General features: G+C 42.3%; 1 protein-coding gene across 1 annotated transcript in view; it reads left to right on the top strand.

Moving 5' to 3' along the window:
• Nucleotides 1-240: 240 nt before the first annotated feature.
• The window catches only part of RGL1 (ral guanine nucleotide dissociation stimulator like 1), a gene marked incomplete at both ends in the record, with an annotated part of 73143 nt that continues 55938 nt past the window's right edge, over nucleotides 241-17445 (top strand). Inside the window, 2 exons of the mRNA XM_080348753.1 lie at nucleotides 241-267; nucleotides 1228-1338. Of these exons, the coding sequence (XP_080204879.1) occupies nucleotides 241-267; nucleotides 1228-1338 (138 nt within the window). The remainder of the gene's footprint in view (nucleotides 268-1227; nucleotides 1339-17445) is intronic.

The following is a 17445-nucleotide window of genomic DNA, read 5'->3' as shown; positions in this document are numbered from 1 at the left end:
GACGAGAGAAGCCGCCGTGACTCGTCGGCCGGGGCTGCCCGCGATCAACAGGAAGCCCCTTGGCGGGGCCGGGCCGAGGCGGGGCCTGGCGGGGCCGCCCGCCCTCCCTCCCGCGCCGCGGAGCCGAGGGGCCGCACGGCTCGGCCCGGCCCGGCCCGCGGCGGCGGCCGCTGACAGGGCGGAGCGGCGGCGGCGGCAGCGGCGGCGTGTCCCGGCGAGGCGCCCGGGGAGGCACCGAGAATGAAATTGCTGTGGAAAGCTAAAATGGTAACGGGTGTTCCGTCCCCCCCGCTCCCCTTCCCCTGCCCGCGGGGTGACCGGGCGCGCCGGCCGCTGCGTCCCGGAGCCCCGCTGGGAACGCGCTGCCTCATCGCTGCGCTTCCGAGAGATGCTTCTCTTCGGGAGAAACTCTGTGTGTGTGTGCCTGACAGCGAGGGGATGGAGAGGGTGCTCCGCAGAGGGAAGTTAGTTTACTCCTCGGAGAAATTCAGATGCGTGTTTTCTGTTCGCGTTGCAGCAGCTTGTGCTCTTTTGTACGGTTAATAAGCTTGGAAATGAGGAGTCATTGCAGCACATGTTCGGTTAAAGTTTGGAAGACGTTGCACTTTTTTTTTCATCCGCTTTCTATTATTTGTGAGTTTTAAAGCCTCGATTCTGTAAAGTTTTTTTGTAGCTTGAAATAATAGGTTTTGGAAAAGCAAACCACAAGCGCTTTAGATCCCTCTTGTCAAAAGAAATAAAGGGTTGCTGTATTTCAAATGCTGTTAGCTTCAAAGTTTGAAGGCTGCTTGCCTAAGTAGTTCAACAGTTTTTAAAAGTGCAATTCCTTCCATAAATGAAAGGCCAAAGAGATTAATTGCTTTAAAAAAGGAGGGAAGGGAAGGGAGAGGGAAGACAAGACTGCTAATCAAAACCAAACTATTGCTTTAGAAAAGAGTTTATACAACTATTTAAAATATGTGCTAGTCTAGGAAAAATAGTTAAATGGAAAGTCAGGGTATCTCGCTACCACAGGAAAGGACAGCTTGCCAAAAATATCTGCAGTGTTCCCTCAATCTAAAAGTATTCTGTATTGCTTTGATTGTTGTATTTACTTTGTGCAGCCCATCTTCTGCCCTCAGCTCTGCATGAAGCAGTAGAGCACCTGGTATAGATTGTGGTTAGCAGAGGAGGGAAAATATTCCTTTCTCTCTTACTTTTTTTTTCTCTTTGCCCTTTTCCTGGCAGAGCACAATTCAGGATGGGGGTGAAGAAGTAGAAGAAGGAGCTGTTTACCATGTCACCCTGAAAAGAGTGCAGATCCAGCAGGCTGCCAACAAGGGAGCAAGATGGCTCGGGGTAAGTAAAGCGCGGTGGCATTTTGGATGGATGTTCATGGACTTTGGAGCCCGCTCCAGGGAGCTGAATTCTACACGGATTGTTATGATATTAACTTTTAGCACTGGCTGCTCTCACTATTAAAAAACGAACAAACAAACAAAACCACTAAACAAAACAAAGCAGTGAAGTCATGTGTCTGGATCATCTGAAATGACTCTCTCCTTATGTCGACTCTTCTTCTTTTCTTGATGTATAAAAAAGATTTGACCAGTTGTAGCTGTGGGTCAGAGGGTACTTAGTGCAGAAATAAGGATTTAGCTCATGGCCTGAGAAGCTGAACATTTGTCAATTATTTTGGAGTGGCTGTGTCTCATTTCTGCTGTTAGGAACCTGTCTCAGGTCTCCCAAACAAATAGTCTTGGTGTTTTGACTAATGAAGGTCTCTGAAAAGTCAGCAGAAACTTCTTCAAAACTTAAGTGAATATAGATTTGGGTCTTATTTTCATATTGCTTTCTCAGCTGGGTGAGAAATTAATTGTCTGCCTTTCTGCGGGAATTACTGCTCTGTACTGTTTTTCAGAGGTATTTCCAAGCACGAAGGCTTTAGGGGTAAGTGCAATGAGCTGAAATGCACAGGCTCTCAGTTTGGCGGCTGCTGATGCCTGCACCGTTGTCAGGCCAAGTCCCCAGCTGATTAAAGTGTCCTCACTTCATTGCAATCAGTGCAGCTGTGGCAGTTTGAGCCAGATGGTCAGGAGGTGGGTAGAACTTCCGTGTTGTGTTGTGATGTTTCTACATTTTCTTCAGGATCAAAGGCAATAACGTAAGAACTTGCTTTGATGTAGTGTCCAGGTTGGTATTGTAAAGACTTAAAACTGCCCTGATGTTTATATCGAATAATTTTCTTGTGAAATTCCATGACATAAGGCAATGCAGCAGTGCTGAAACCACAAAAAAAAAAAGGAGGCAAATTGTATTCTGCATACAAATAGTGCTTAGAATCTCCCCTTCCCGTCTTTCCAAGAAGTACATAGAGTTCTCATCAGAACAGATAATTTCAAATCTGCTTCCTTTGAGTGGCAGATTTCCCATCTCTGCCTCCTGTTTTTACCAGGAAAAATATTAGAAAGTATTTTTGACCTCCTGTCCATTTCCCAGCTGATGGTTTTGTGTAAGAGGTGGGGAGCATTTTGAGCATGTCTGTGTCCCTTAAATGTACTTTAGAAAAGTAGCTTTTTTTTTTCCTGTTTCAGGGGTGTTGCTCCTTGTACGTAGGAGGAGTTTGCCAGGTCTTGCTCATATTCTCAAGGGAAGAGTGCATGTTGTGTTCATAAGATCATCCCGCAGCTGATAGTGCCCATCTTAATAGAATGACAAGGGACTGCAAGGTCAGGGAAGTGACTTTGAGCTTTCTGGGGCTGGTGTTGGTGCTTTCAGGTCAGAATGGAGCCATTTGTGGGGGAAGGAGGCAACATGTCGCAAGTCCACACCTGTTCCAGGCATCAGTTTGTGGTGACTTCAGCTTCCAGGCTGGCACCTTTCATGAGCAAAAAATCTCATGCATATTAATTATTTTAAAAGTATTTTTAAATGTATGGGCTGTTTTGTTTCCCTTAAGCTCTTCAGAGCATAAAGTATTTTAAGCTTTTTTTGTGATCTTGTTTTATTAATTGCTTCGCTGTGGTCCTAAAGTCAATAAATAGCCTCTAACCCAGAACATTATTTATGAACAGCCATCCCTGCCCCCAGCTGTTTTGCTTTGAAAAGCCTAATTGTCTCTTTTATAGTTGTCATGAGGTGACTTTTTTTTCTTTAATCTGGAGCTTATAGGGGTTTATGATGTTAATGTTTTTTCTGTGCTTTGAAATTCATAGCACTAAACTAATAAGCTGATGGATTTCTCAATGTCGGTCTTAATTTTTTTGCTGGTGCTCTAAGTCAGGCTTAAGTTGAAGACTCAAGGTTAACTGAAGAGTGTGAGAACAACCTATTTGCACATTAGTGAGTATTGAGGCTTCCTTGTCACAAATACAGTAACTTTGTTACTGATTATATGTGTGTCTGGATTTCCTTTTTAAGAAGTTTCTTTTCCTATGTCAGTTTGTGTCCTGTAAAGCTCCACTTGGCAGTTTGACCTTCTCTGGGTTACTGAGCTGCTGCTGTTTCTTGGTGCAGGTCAAGGTCCTTCTGGCTTGAGAGGCCCAGGTGTTTTAAAACATGGATGTTGGACGTGTCTGTTCAAAGTTGTGTGATGTTGGAGCAGGGAGGTGGTCCAGCGGTTCCACAGTGGTTAATTCTTAGTGATGCTGCATTTTTAGAGTGATTTGGAGGCTTTTCAGCTGAAAAGCATTAGCTGGTAAATTATTTGATGTGTCTGAGAGAAATGCAGCTCTAACTGAAAATTTCGTAGAACCCGCGTTGAAAGGAATATGAAAGTTTTTGTTCATTTTAAGTGAGTTGGGCTTTATTACAAATTCCTTTAAGTACTGAGAAGCTTGAAATCTTGCTTAGTAACTTCTTGCAGAGGTACCAGTAAGTGAAGGAACTTAGATCTTCTATGCTTCAAGAAGTCTAATAAACCTTTCTTAAAATTCCTGATCTGAAGAAAGCATCCAGGGTTCCTTGAATAGTTGGCTCTGGTATGAGAGAATGGTCAGTTTAAAAGCCAACCATAAGATTACAGATTAAGCACTGGCAACACTTGCCTGTTTAAATAAGAAATGTCTTTCTAGTGTTTCAAACTTTGACAATTAATGAAAGCAAAAGACAAACAGGCTGTGACTGATGCAGTCATCAGCACTTCTTAAATTTCAAGTGTGAAGCTTTTGTATAAATACCAAATTCCTTAGCTTTAAATTTAATATTAGATATCAAAGGATGGCAATCGTAGCTATTGTTTTTGTCACTAAATATTGAGAGAAGCTTTAGACTTCAGTCACTAGAGTGTTATGAAGTATTAAAAGCTGTGGTAGCAGCTCATGATTGTGATAGATGCTGCACAAAAGCACTGTCCTGTCTGAAAAGAACTTGCAGACTGAATATGAAATGTCGCTTGTCTGTACCCATGTTGTCTCAGCTGCTGGTCGGTATCCGAGTCTGGGGTATCAGTTTGGCAACAATCTGATGTTTCTGAAGTTATTTGTAGACATCGAGGCAATAGAGAGTCGTAACAAGACTTCCAAAGGCAAACGTTACTGCTGGAGATGTTGGGAGGGAACACCTCCCAGACACAATTGGTCCAACAAAAGAAAGCATGAAGGCATTTTGTGTTAAAAAAGTGTGGTTTGGTGTCTCCAGGATCTTGAGGGAGATGATGTGGAGACTGGGGACAAGCCATGGAAACTGAGACACCTGGCCTAACATTTTTTTGTGACAAGGATGGAGATGTAGAGATTTGTACAGGTGGATGGCGTGCTCAGAAGTAGGGATGAGGAGGATGCTTTCTGTGGCAGGCTTTCAGCATCAGTTTGAGTAGCATTACGTCAGGCTAGAGAAAAAGGCATAACTGGAATAGAAGGTTTGAGAATGCACCAAGAAATTTTAATGACGTGACTAGGAAGAGAAGGTTGTATTTTAAAACTATGACACAGAAAGAACCTGAAAAATGAGATTTGGCTTACCTCTGAGGATGTAAAGACAGCCTGTAGGGAGGCTGGCACCCTATGTGTCAAACAGGATGGTGCTATTGTCTGTGAATAAAAGACAGCAAAACAGAAAAGAGAGGTGAAGAGTTTAGACTTCTCTGGGGTTTTTTGATCTTGAACTGACAGCCAGGTACCCATGAAATGAAAGAGAGACAAGCTGAATCATACCGTAGCCAGCAGCAGATAAGAACAGTAAAGCAGTGGCTGTAAAAGTAGATCAGCTGCTAAACACCTGAATTTCTGTTGCCAAGGGCAGTATGCTGACAACATGAACAGCGTTGGAAGAGGTGAACTCCAGTCAGTAGCTTCTTGTAAGCAGTAAACTGAAAAGTAGACAGTTAGTTGAAAGAGAAAGGAAAAGGCAGCAGGAGGAGAAGCAGAGAGATGAGGGGAATGTTTAAGACTGAAAGAGACTTTTGTCTAGGAGAGTAGTAGGACTGGGGCAGGTAAAAGGTACAAGAGGTATGAGTGAGTGAGTGGGGTCCTTTGGAGAAGTGAAAGGATAAGAGGCAAGAAACTCCTGCAGTTCTCACATGGTAGAAATTAGAATTGTTCAAGGGGTCCTTCGCAAAGAGGAACTGGAGGATTTGAGGGCTGGGACTACAGATGTGGAAGGAGGTTAAATTGCAGTTGCTGAAATATGGAGTGGACAAAATTGAAGAAAGAGGGGGAAGGAAAAAAGGCCGTTCTAGTGAAGGTAACAGGTCTGGTGGTTGTGTGCGTGCCAGATGCCAGGGGTTGCATACACTGAAGGTGCACCAAGGCTTGGGCTAGAAGAATGGGCCTTGTAGTCATGGAAAAAGAAAAGAATGAGTGGTGTGAGATGATAAGGCAGGAAGAAAATAGTTGACCATAGAAAAGAGGCAAGTGGGTGGGTGCTTTAAGGCTACCCAGTTGGATGAATGGTCTTGACATCTGACAAGAACTGAACCAAGGCAGTAGATGCAGTTGCCAGCTGATTCCTTCATCAAATGTGACTGATCCAGTAAGAGGTGATGCTGTGTCAGTGGGGTTTACTTTAAATTGGCTTCCAGGAAAGGGTTAAATTCTGTAGAAAGCAAAGTAGAGCAGGTCTGTGAGATGTTTAGCTTTACAGTGGCACACCTGGGGACCGGGGGAAGCATTTGGTGAATTGGAGCAGGAAGTTCAGGTAGCTGAATGTGTGAGCTTGGAAGTTTGAGAGTCAAAACGGCAAATGCTACCTTGACTTTCAGTTTGCATAAGGGAAAAAAACTTTTGGAGAAGGTTGCAGGAATAATCCTCTAAGAAGGATTAATTTTGGTTTTTTAGGAGTTAGGTTTTGGCAAATAGAGAAAAGCTCTTGTCAGCAGAGAAAGCTGTGTCTAAGAGTTAAAATGGGAGTTGCTGAAAGTCAGGCGTTTGCTTAGAAGGCAAATGAAAACAAATATCTAAAAGTTTGTCAACTGTATGAGAACAACAACAACAACAAAAGTATGTTTCACAGACAGAACGAGATAGAAATTAAAGTTAATATACATGTAACTCAAAAAAATAGATACATTTCTACCTGTTTTCTATAAAGATGACAAAGGTGAACCTGGAGGTTGATGGTAATGATGGCAGATGGAACTTTCACGTCTTTATGTTTTGTGTTTGCCTAAGAGCTTGATGTGTGCCCACACTGGGCAGCTGCTAGTGTCTGGCCCAGAACTGCAAAGAAACTGGTGTATGAAAGGATAGTTGAGCAGCAAGGACCTTTTAATTCACCTGTCAAGTCAGAAATAACTTTGTATGACTGAAGAAGAGCAAACGTGGTGCCTGCATTGGAGTGGGAGAGGTGTGATCTGGGTAGGGAGGAGATATTTCTCTTGTGAAGATAACTGATCTTCTGGATTTAAAAAGGCTGCAGATTTACTCTGTTTGAAAGTTTACTCTTGAAATCACTTGAAAAAATTAGTCCCTGGAGAGAGTGAGAAATTGTAAGGTCAGTGAAGGACCTGTGAAGCTGAAAGAGGGACTGTTGGTCTGGAGGCAGGTGCTTGTGGGAGTTCTGCATGGTTCAGTCTGCTGTCGTGTGTTCCTGAGGGTCAGTGACAGAAAAGCAGAAGAATGCTGAAAAAAAAAATCCAGTGGTCTGGCAGAAGAAGAAAACACCTGGAAATGGAAATGTTCTACAGGCTGGCATTCAGAATGGATGTAACAGAAGTAGGTTGAAATTAAGTAGCACAGAATGCAAAGGGATGTTTGTGAACAAATTAAAATTTCTGCTATAGGATATTTTGTTGTCCTCGTCCCTTCCAACTTTGGGTGTATTAGTCAATCACAGGATACCTGAGCCACCAGCACCATGCAAAATAGAAAAGGCAAATGTGATGTTTTGTTGGTTTAAGTTATTGCCAGTGAAGATGGGAAGTGTGAACCCCCTTGTTAGAGTGTCCTGGCTCACAGTCTGTAATTTTGATCATTTTTGAGAGAGTCGATTTAAGCTGGAAGACAGGAAAGGACTTTTGGGATCATCGAGAAAATGAGGAATATGTCCAAGTATAATCTGAAGACTATAGCTTAAATTAACAAAATGAAGGTTTAGGGAGTATGTGATTAATACCTATAAAAATCATGAGGGAAGGAAAAAGAGCCATTCACACAAGCTATAGATCAATGTATAAATTGTTAGAATAATGTTTCAAATCATCAAAGCAGTGAGGTAGTGGAGTGGTGTTCCAGGAAGAGTGAAGGAAGCAAAGAACCCAACAGCATCAACATTGGAGCTGGATCAGTTGGTGAAGAGGATTATAAGGTAACTTCCTTTGACCACAGCACACAGCATCCTCCAATTGTATGTTTCTAAGCCAAGAGGAAATATAAGAGCAAGAAAATGTGCAGTGAAGGGAAGGACTGAGGTAGATCATTGATATGGAAGTTGCATTTTTGAGGGAAAAATGTGGGACTTTGTGGCAAAGGAGCAATCCAGATGTATAATCCGAGAGAAAGAAGTTGGTTGGGTGGAGCTGGTTGCGTGTAAAAGATGAAGACGAGTCCGGAGAAGACAGGCTGCAGAGGAGAACTGTGTAGTGGAAGTCCCCCATAGCCTTACCGAGGCTGATGACAATAGGTTTGGCTGTAAAGCCTTGGATAATAAAATATAGACAGTGGTGCTGGTCTCTCCCAGTGCTGTATGCAAAGAGGCCACTGTCAGATTTTAAGATTGGAAGCTGCTGTTCTAGAGGCAGCCAGAGAAAGGCAGGTGGGAGTGAGGAACAGAGTGGGGAGGAGGGAGGCGGAGGAATTTGTGCAGATGTCTGAATGTGCACTGGGAAGTGCAATATGGAGAAGTGGATGGAGAAAACTAGCAAAGAGGTGTTAGACAATGTTGGTGTGGAACTGGAGGAGGGGGAGCAGTGGCCTAAGAACAGAGTGGATGCAGTGCCGCAGAAAATGAGCAGTGAAAGGCATGGGTGTGGTGTGGGCAGATGGACAAGAAGATTATAAAATGAAAAACAAACAAGAAGTTTTTAAATGCTGTGAAATGACTTTCGTAGACCTCCCTGCTAAGCAGCGGGAGTGCTTTATCTCACCCTTCCAAGGGGTTAGGGAGGGGTGGGCGACCCGTGTCCAGCCCTGGAGCAATCTGAGGGAAGCAGAGAGAAATGAGCCTTTGAGCCAGGAGGGGCTCGGGCTCCCTAATGCCTGCAGATGTTTTCCTATCGGAGCCTTTTATCCAGGCAGGAGTGAGGAAGAGACTCAGGAGTTTTTACTGGGGCAGGTCACAGGAAACACAGCCAGGAACGGGAGTTCCCCCAAGGCTCTGCGGATATGGACAGAGACTCTATCTCCACATCTTAAGTGATTGCTGAGCTTTCAGAGCTAGTCCTTAAGCATCAAGTTCCTTGCTCTACGGTAGATGACACAGACCACTCTTTGAGTCCTAAATATCCAGATAACGGAGAAATACTATGCTCCCTCGTGGCCAGCACTGCCTGGTTTAGTTAATCATTGGTTGTGTGCCTAGAGCGGATTTGAGATACATGCCTTTTTCTTTCTGCTTTCTTATTTTGGCCACAGCTGAACTTCTGGCTCTGAGGTTTGTTCAGACAGAGATTGATTGAAAAATTTACTTGTCTCATGGTGTCTTCATTGCTGTAACATTGAGCATATAGCAGAACATGTTCTTCCAAAACTATTAACAAACTGCTGTAGAAGGGTGCTTTAAATACCTTCAAAATTCTGAAATGGGAAAAGCTGAAAAGTAACAGATCTGTCATTAAGTATTTTTGTGTTTTCTTAGCACTGATATTGATAATGACCTTTTCTGAGACTTTTGCGATGATTTAATAATGTATTTGAATGACTGTCTCACACTGCATATGACCACAAATTTGGCTTCTAGGCACCTCTACAGTCACATACATTGGCAAGAAGCTTATGTTGGAGAGTTCAGTCAGAAAAACATTACAAAAAAGTCTGTCTAACTAATCTGTATCCCAGTTAGGACCTAGAACATAACCTTTTATTTGACTTGAACAACATGTCAGAAAAGAAATGTTAGTTTGGATTTTTTTCTTTCCAACACTGACATCCTCCTAAGTATGGGTTGAGATTTAAATGGTGCCTGGAACGATCAGCATTTTTGGAACATGAAAAACCTCCAATTTTCTTTGGGCCTGCTCCTGCCCTTCTATGTGCCCTTCTGAGCCACCTCTGTGATTTCTTTTTTATCTCACTCTCGGGTCTGGTCAGATGCAGTTTCCTGTGCAGCGCAGAGGCAAGGGCTTGGCTGATCTCTGTCCTCAATGCAGCTTGCTGTTTTGACTCTTGATTTATAGCATATGTTGGTCCCTTTTGGCTAAATCAGATTGTTTAGACCAAAATCCGGTTCCTGCAGCCTGTCCTGACTGCCCAGACTAAGGCCAGGGTGTAGTTCTGACTGTATGTTTGGCAGAAGGAGAAAAGCACTTCCCAAGGAGCTGACAGGATCTCTACAGAAACCAGATTGCACTATTGCCCACTCCTAATGCTTTTCTATCCGAGGAACTGTTTCAGAGATGGAGAAGGAAGAAAGGTGGGGTGTGGTGACATTGATTTTTGCGTGGTGGAAGATGCCTGTCCACTGCTGGACACCCACAAAGAAGATACATAGGAGATTTCAGAGGGAACGATGATTTTACCTCTAGACGGGTACATAGTTATCCAAAACAAAAAGCCTTGGCGTCTCATGCAGCTTGCCCTTTGGTTTTGAGTAGGCTATTCCTTCCTGTCCTTTCCTTCGTTTGTGGGCATAATAGTACCATAGCATCGTAGCCTTTATTAATGACCTTCTTATGGAATATTTTCCTCCTTGCTTCCTGGTTCAGGCACAGATCTCTGCTCCAGGGACATCCCACATAGCACTCTTGGATGTGGTCATCAGCTGGGTGAAGGCTGTGTGTCGAACAGACATTGAAAAATGAAACCTGAGCTTATTATGAGTTTTCAAATGCAAGTCTGAAAGGTGACTGTCTCTTACTTGCCCAGTTCAGAGTACAAAATGCATAATTAGAAGGGTCACTGGCTTTGTAGCACAGTGTCATGCTCTCAGTTGAGTTTAAAACCTCCCATTCCAAGCTGTCCAAGGGTGACAGGAGGGCAGCGCTTTAATCTTGCTGTGTTATTAACACCGAGTCGAGGCTGTCGGTTGCTCCTTCGAGGCCACACGGAAGCAGGGAGAGAGATGTCAGCAGCCTCCCTTCCTACGGGGCTGTGCAGAGGCATCTCTTGCTAATTATCCTCCTGCTAAGTGGGACAGCAAGAGGCAAGGGAGGCCTCTCGAGTGTATGTTGCTGGGGACCACACTGCTCTGGTTTTGCACTGTTTGCCTGTGGCTGCGTTCTGGCGGTCTCACAACCAGCCTACTTATGTACAAAAACTTACATTTGGCACAGTTTTGGTTTACCTGGGGCATGTAGGAATATAACGACATCCTGTGCTATAATTAATATCCACCGGGAATTCCTCTGATAGCCAGGATGCCTTTTTAAACTGTTGTTCTTGGTAGAGGTTCTCCCTGAATTGTAGCATCTGAACTGTCTTGGTGCCAACATCGCTGGATGGTACCTTGCTTGCTTTTTCAAGAAGAAATAAGTGAAAGGAATAACAACAAAAAAAATCAGCTTGCTCTGCAAAGAAACTGCTCTTTTCCTTCTGAATGCTAGAAGATCTAGGTCACTTGTTGGGTTAAAGAAGTGTTGGCAAGGAATGTGGCTATGTGTCATTGGAAAGCCTAGGAGAAGCAGCATGCAAACTGGACTGAGATGCTGTAAGCAGAATAGCCCTGCAGAAACCATTAGTTTTACAGTTTTGGTTTTGATGTTTTCATTTAAGAAACAGGCCAAAGCATTGCGAGCACGTTAGTCACACTTGGATTTAAATTTAGCCTTGGTAGAGCTAATTAAAAAGATGTTTAGTGACAGTGTGTAAATGCATACATTAAACTTGCATCTTTTCCTACTGCTGTAGGAATCTGTTTTCTAAATGTATAGCTTCCTATAGCTGGCACTGTAATGGGGTACAGCTCTGTGAAGAAATGAGCACAAAGTGACCAGATCATTGCCTGGCCCCTTGAAGAAAAGGGGTGAATGGATGTTAACTCGATGTGAATCCTGTTATTGCTTGTCGTTGGGTAGCCCGAGTCTAGTGTCTTGTAAACCAGAGGCAAAACGTGGTGTTTATCACCCCAGTAAGATAGTGTCAGAGGTTGTAAAACATTATGCGTAAGACCTTTCTTATTTTTTAAACACCAGAAAAATTGAGTATCCCTCTTGCATCTGAAATTTTATATTCTTAGCAGATTGCTCAGACAGCTGCAAAGCTGCTTTTATCCAGTGAATTTGGACTGGGTTGATAGAGCATTCTTTGAACACCGGGCTGATAGTTTGATATGTTCCATTTGCAGACTTTTCTGTCTCTCCTCCTAGCTAACGCAGGTGCTTCTAGACCTCATTCCTTAAGGGCAGAGCAGCTGACCAGGAGTTGTCTCCAGGGAGTTGTCATGGTTTGTCCCTGCAGCCTTCCAGACCTTTTTTGCCCTTAATTTGCCCCCCAAATGCTCTATTTTCATGTTCAGTAGCCATACAAGCTCTTGAGGAGTGACTTCTAGTTCTTCATGGGCGGTACACTAGCATGTGAGTTTACATTTAGGGCCAAACTATAAAGTCTTCTGATGTTTTTACACCTGGAATAAGGATTTAGTTGACATGTATGAGAACGTGTTTTGACGACTTTGTTGTTTTGGTGTTCTGTGGGGTTGTTGTTGTTAATAATGCTTTAAAGCTATAGTGGGGAATTCTGTGTTTTAGACATAGAAATCCATTTAGTGTTTGTGGAAATCACTCCCCCTTGGACCAAATGAGCTCGTGCTAGTCCCTGAATACAGCCGCACTGTAGTTCAGTTCAGCACCCCGCCACCAATCATTTAGGGACCTGAAGGAAAGTAAAAACATATTCAAGTGAGAGGATAATGATCTTGCATTCTTACAGCATCTTTCATCCAGATAAATTTCAAAGCACGGTCACAAATTTTCACCAGACAATGTGAAAGATGTTGTAATGTGACATGGTACAAAAGTATAAGATGGGTGAGGCTTAGAACCCAGCAGCAGAGCTTTTGCCTGGGAGTTGGTAGAATTCCCTTTTATTTGGGGAGGTGGGAGAGGAGAAAAAGTGGTTTTGGGACAATGTGACTTTTAAAAGGGTATTTTTTGAGGTTGTTGAAGAGATGAGTGTCAGAAAATGTTCTGGGGGAGGTGGATTTTCTGTCAGAGTTGCACGGTAATATTTATTTATCGGCTTAATAGTGTTATCACATGGATAGCTTCTCCACATGTGGGATACATGCCGCAAGGAGCAGCTGCTTAAGAATGCACAGCAGCATGTTGAAACAATTTAGGACCAGAAGTGAATTAGTTAAAACCACTTGGGGAGAAGACCTGGACTTCTGAGAGTCCAGAGTTCTGTGGAAGCATCTGCCCACTATGCAACAGTAGTTGTGAAAACAAGCTCCACTATTAAGCTGCAGCAGGGAAGAGGGGAATGAATGAAGCTTAGAAAATACTAAGGAGGAGGTTACAGTGGCACCTCCCTTGCTGATGATGCTTGTCCCCTCATCTCAAAGATAAGAGAACTAGAAAAGGGATCAACAGATGGAAGAAGATTGTCAGCATTTGAATCTACAGAAAAGGTGAGGACTGTTAAATTTGTGTTTTGGTGAATGAGGGTTCATGAGCAGGTTTAATAATAAGTGCACTTATTAAGTCTTCACAGGATTGAGGCTTGAGACTGGCAATGAACAGGAGGATATAGTGAAAGCATTTAAAACAATGAGTGGAGAAGGGACTTTATCTCCAGGGAGTGTTTGGTGGGTTTGAAAGCAAGGAGGAGGAAAAGAAATGTGTAATTTCACAGTGCCTGTAAGTAACCTGAAGGACCCAGTGCTGGAAGAAATAATTGAGTCCAATTGAGTCTAGAAAGCATTAGACATTTAAATAATAATGAGAACAAATGCAGGAATACTGCATGAGATTTAAAACACAAGACATGTAACTTTTTGTGATTTAGGTATAAAACAAACACCTGCAGCTGAGAAGAGTCCTTCCCTTTAGACTGGTTATTCTGTGTGTTTTGGGTGTTATTTGTGCACCTTCCTCTATAGCTTCTGGCCATTGTCAGAGGGGAAAACCTCTAGTTTAGTTTAAAATGACAATTATTATGTGTTGCTATTTATAAGCTTCTAGTTTCAATTTGTTTGCAGCAAATACTTAACAAGGCAGAATAAAATAGAACACAGGCACTCATAAAAGGAATGAGGAGAACTTTAATGTCCAGAAGATGTCAGGGCTATATTGCAAAATAGTATGGGAGTTTGTTGTGCGCCTGTTTTCCAGCAGTCCTGCAACCTCCTGCTGGTCATAGAGAACTCTGGGTGCTCAAATCCGGCTTTTATTTTGTGTGTGTAAAACAAAAGTTTGCATCCTTGCTGTTTTAGACTCTGCAAATGTAGGAATTGGTGTGGGTTGCCCTTTGCTTTACCCCATGCAACTTCATAATAGCTGCTTTAAAAATCAGGCAGCTAGAACAGAGTATGGTTCTCTACATGTGGTCTCATCAGACCTTTTATGCAGTGGAAGAATAATGTCATTTGACTTGCTTTGGTACCCTTTATTTATACTTTGCAGAATTGTTTGCTTTTTGTTGCTGCTTCCAAGCATCGTGCTGAAAGATTTAATGTTCTGCCTCCTCTAACCCTTCAGATCCTTTCTCTGATCTGTGTGCCACAGCGTGACCTTTGAGGGTAGGACTTTCAACAGACTTTTTTGCTGGCCTCTTACATTTTTCTACATTTACTTGCAGGAGCCATCTGTTGCCCATCAGAGTGTAGCTGCCCTCTAACAGCTTTGGCAATCAAAATGAAACTTTGGCAGCCTTCACCTTCCGTGTGAAGCTTTCTGTCACTTTGCACGGTAGCAATCATTAACCTTTTGCTCTGTCAGGTTACCGGGTTACAGTCTGATGGAGTTTTTACTTGTTCCTCTTTGCCTCCAATTGGTGTCCAAATACCAATTTATGGCCAGATTTTTGCAGTAGTCTCTGTGTAGCTCAGCCCTGCAATCAGTGCAAAAGCTGTAATACTGCAAACACCACCGAAATTTGTGGTGGTGGTCCCTTAGCTGCTGTTGCTCCACTTGTCTCCCATGGCCTCAAAATAACGTGAAATCCTCATTGAGAATAAACTGTTCACTGCATGTGATATTGGGCACATGAATTATTATGTATGGAAGCCCTGCTTTACCAGTTTGAGAACAATTGTGATACTGGGTTTAGAGCAAGTCAGGAGTCCTATGTTCAGTATTCATTTGCTAATAAATCACCCGGTGGCTTGAACTGACCATCTTCTCTTCTGGGGGTTTTAATTTTCTCACCTGTAACATACTTAGTATTAATTTTGAGATTTAGTGATCCAAGGAGTGTAGAGGCAAACTGTTGTGCTTTTGTATGACTGTATAGATTAAAACCTGTGACAGAGAAAACTTTCCTATTGTGCCGAACACGCAAGGAAAGTTCTGTGGCAGAACAAGATCCTCCTCGTAATGCCCTGTGACTTGGTTGTACAGTACTTACCATTGAAATTTTGGAGGGCAATATATCTTGCTGCTTGCCTTTTCTAATCCCTTCCCACTAATAAGGTGTAGGCATTTAAAATGCTTTTGCAGAGTGATCCTATTATTATATTTTATTATTTCATCTGTTTTCCTCTTGCGTTCTTCCCACCTTTTTGTTCCGAAAGCAGTCGAAGGGATTATTTTATTTTCCTCTCCCACCTGCTCAGCTGCTTTGTACAGTTGCCTCTTTCCTTATGAAGGTTCAACCTTTTTCCCTATCACTACTTGTTTCTTCCTTTCTAGGGAGTCCACGGGCTCTTTGTGCAAGTAAAACAACATTTTTTTTTAATAAAGTAGTGTTTTCTATTGGAAGATCTCTGATTGAACAATATGGAATGAATGAGTGCTTTGAGATGTGTTCAAATTATTATAGCTATTGGGCTTCAAACTGGAGACTTGTATCTCATGTAGTAGCTTAGACTGATCTCAATGACTCCTTCTGACTTTTAAAAATCAATGCTCTAAACTTTGAAGGATCATTATATCCTAAAGCAGAGACAGACTGTCATGTTGAAGAGCTGTCTAGGGTTTTATTTCCTCCTATACATAGCTAATGCTAATAATGCTAATACATAGCTATAGCTAATGCATAAACTTGTATAAAAGCCTGCATGCATTGAATTATACTGAGTCTCTGTTTTGACTCGAATCAAGTGCAGAATGTCCTTCAGTTGTTTATAGTATTCACCTGGATTAAAATTTACTAGATGAGGTTGGGAATTTTCAAAGCTTTGTTGGTGTTGGGATGCAAATGATAACTCAGTGTACCCTTCAGGATTCACTGTTGTCTTTGGTGCAAAGAGATTAGTTAACTAAATGTTCCTGAGATGTATTTGAAAGTCAGTTTAAATATTACATGCAAGTACAACAAGAACATTATTATAAAGATACGCCTACGCATCCTTTTGTCTGTTTGCTTGGTTTGTAGTAATCTTTGGTGCATTTTGTATTTTTAGAGTGTAAACCCTTTAGGGCAGGGATAGCGTCTTACATTTTGACGTGGCAGCCATTGAGCTGCTGTTGGAAACATTTCATAAGTAACAATAACGTATTTCATTTGGAAATCAGATCTTCTGCTTTTGCATTCCTCCCATTGAGTGCTTTGGATTGATTCTGGCTGTGCTTTCAGTCTGCTGGCTCCCTGTAGCATGCAAAATGTGAATGAACTCTTGCACACTTACTTAAGTGATGAGGCTTGCATTCTTCTTTGTGCAAAAACAGTCGTGGTGTTCAGAAAACATCAGGTGGCCATAGAGTCAGAACAGGGCAGAGAAGAACAGAGGTATGCTCTTAACTCCTGAGGGGTAATTAAACAACAACTGGAAAAAAAAAAAGACAGTAAACGTGGTCAATGTTTTATCTTGCAGCCTGACATTTTTTGCTCTTTCTTTCCCCCTTCCTTGGAAGCTATACTTATTTTGTATTCTGACTCAATACTCCCACATAATTATGTGTGCGTTTTGATTTGTGTCCATTGCCTAAGGATTTAAGTTCCACTGCAACATAGCATTCTTAAACTGAAATACAAACGTCTGCGGCAGGTTCAGCGCCAGCACGAGCAACCCGTGCTGCTTTCCGCTGTGTCAGAAGAGATGGGGTGATGGCTTCAGGAAGGCAGTAACTTGTATAGGGCTGCACTGTGTTTAGTTGCCATGTGCTTGTGCAGTTTGTCATACAAAATGCAGATATTTTTTTGTCAGAGAAGATACCTATAGAATTGGAAAAGGGATGTTGCCATCAGAGATATGGTACATATAGACATATGTGGATTCACACATAGACGCTCCCTCTCCATATACGTGCACAGGAGAAGAGTTCCAAGAGATTCTATAATCCGATCCCCTGTAACATCTGGATAATATAGTAAAAATGCAGTTTGGCCTGAAGTAATGATTGAACTAAGAATTTTGGACTTTTTCAGCACTTCAATAAATGTTCAAGCTGGTAACTCTTAATATTAGGTAACATTAGGTTACTATTACTACTTTTTCTACTCAGGCCCCACCCTGGAGAGGTCTCTTGGCTTCAAATCAAAGGATAGGAAAAAGCACAGCCATTGTAGTGAAGTTTATAATGCAGTGTATGTATGTATTCATGCTGCAGTTGTAAAAATGGTTTACTTACTGCTACCCTGTTTCTTTTATAAAAGATTTTAAAAGCTTGGCAATAGAGATTGCTCACAGTAATTATCATGAAACATGTAACAACATTTCCTGGATATTTTTTCTTCCACAAAAATACCTCGTGTTTCAAGTTCAGTTTATTTTAAAATCTGTATCGGTCTTCTGCCAAATAGTTTCTCCTCTGTCAGAATGCATTTAATGTCCCTG

Source organism: Nesoenas mayeri (assembly GCF_963082525.1).
Source record: "Nesoenas mayeri genome assembly, chromosome: 8".
NCBI classification, from domain to species: Eukaryota; Metazoa; Chordata; class Aves; order Columbiformes; family Columbidae; genus Nesoenas; species Nesoenas mayeri.
The sequence above is the reverse complement of the archived record's forward strand: the minus strand, read 5'-3'. Positions and strand labels throughout refer to the sequence as shown.